At 43.4% G+C, this 1537-nt stretch overlaps 1 protein-coding gene across 1 annotated transcript in view; it reads right to left on the reverse strand.

Moving 5' to 3' along the window:
• The window catches only part of LOC113214351 (adenylate cyclase type 9), a 22418-nt gene extending 21683 nt beyond the window's left edge, over positions 1–735 (reverse strand). Inside the window, exon 1 of the mRNA XM_026433685.2 lies at positions 103–735. Within this exon, the coding sequence (XP_026289470.1) occupies positions 103–392 (290 nt within the window). The 5' untranslated portion in view covers positions 393–735. The remainder of the gene's footprint in view (positions 1–102) is intronic.
• Positions 736–1537: the final 802 nt, after the last annotated feature.

The raw sequence follows: 1537 nt of genomic DNA on the forward strand, positions 1-1537 counted from the left end.
AACTACAAGGAAATTCAAAACAATGTGGTTTGCGCAAACCAAATTAAATATCTTAGAAGTATGGTTCTTAGTGAAAAACTAAGTCTAACAAGTAGATATTACCGGAATCGTAAACGAATCTGGGGGAATGAGCTGCGCTTGTACTGTCCTTCAAGAATATCAGAATCAAATCGTGGATCCCACCAAGACCGATGAGCAGCACGTTCAAAGGGTACCGGAAAACATAAGCCACAACAACCAACACGGCTTCCACTATGAGCCAGGTAGGATTGAATGTAAGGTGCCAAGGTAATTTGGATGTCATCTTCTTCACTGTCTTCAGGTACTTGAGATCTTGAAAAAGTGACAGCTGTTTCAGCCGTTTGATTAGTTGCAGTTATTCCACTTGACATTTTCTTGTGACACCCAGATGCATGGATGTCACTGCCAAAATCTGCTCATAAGTCTTGTTCTCCAACCTCCAACAAGATCCAAGGCCCTTACTGGAGGAATTACACATTTAGGCCTAAAGGGAAAGAGATGTTGTCACAACAATTTTTAAAAGGCTCACTGGCTAGTGTCTGTCATGCTCGTGAAACATGGCAAATTTCGTTGCTTAAAAATTGCAATCAAAACTAATCATGGTGTTTTCCTGATGTTGTTTTTTTCTGACACTGTCAACTAGCGAAAACGAAATTCTAGACCGTATCAAGTTAGCACGATGCTGACAGATGCTGCACATTGGTTCCTTTTACAACATTTTTTGTAAGAATCCAAGAACCTTACGTGCTGACTTGCTGATGTACCCACCTTCCCCTTTATCCCCCTCCCCTCGTGCCCGATCTAGAAGGCGGCGCTGCCGAAACGGAGCCGGTGAAAACTATGTGAAAAGGGCGTCTTTTCGTTAGCGACGCTGACGTCACAACCCGCGGGCTTTTTAAACGCCAGGTTTAAACTAGATTGGAGAAAAAAAGGAAGAAATTTAAGTAGAATTGCGGTAACTTTTACAAACACCTGCTGATCTAATAATCAGTTCTCATTTGGCCGCAACCACCTTAATGATGATCAGGATGAACATATGACGGATTTGACATTTTGAGATAGGATATTTCAAGTCTCACGCTAGCCTTCACGCACCCTTCGATACACCGCGCTGTCCTCATCTACATCAACAACTCCGTTTTCATGTTTGGAAGCAGGTTGTTTCAAAAACTTCAAAACCACAATTTCTTCTCGTCACGATGGGCGACCTTGAAATGAAAAACATGATTATGCAGCAACAGGCATATGATGTTTCTATTCAGTAGAAATTGTGGTTTTGTAGTTTTGAACTACCCTTCTGGCAGACTTGCCCGCTGGACAAACTTCAAGTCCACCCGCACGCCTGCATGCGGTATTTGAAAAAGTACTGGTTCTATGGGACACCCGATACATTGTAGGCCTACAATCCTTCCATGGCCGTCGGTTGGGATACCGGCAAGGAAAAAGAAACACGTAGTTCATCATGGATGTTTAATCCATGGGTGCAGACAGGGCCGATATCAGGCATCCCCCCCCC

This window comes from Frankliniella occidentalis, unplaced genomic scaffold (assembly GCF_000697945.3).
Source record: "Frankliniella occidentalis isolate FOCC.00 unplaced genomic scaffold, Focc_3.1 Scaffold381, whole genome shotgun sequence".
In the NCBI taxonomy this organism is placed as follows: Eukaryota; Metazoa; Arthropoda; class Insecta; order Thysanoptera; family Thripidae; genus Frankliniella; species Frankliniella occidentalis.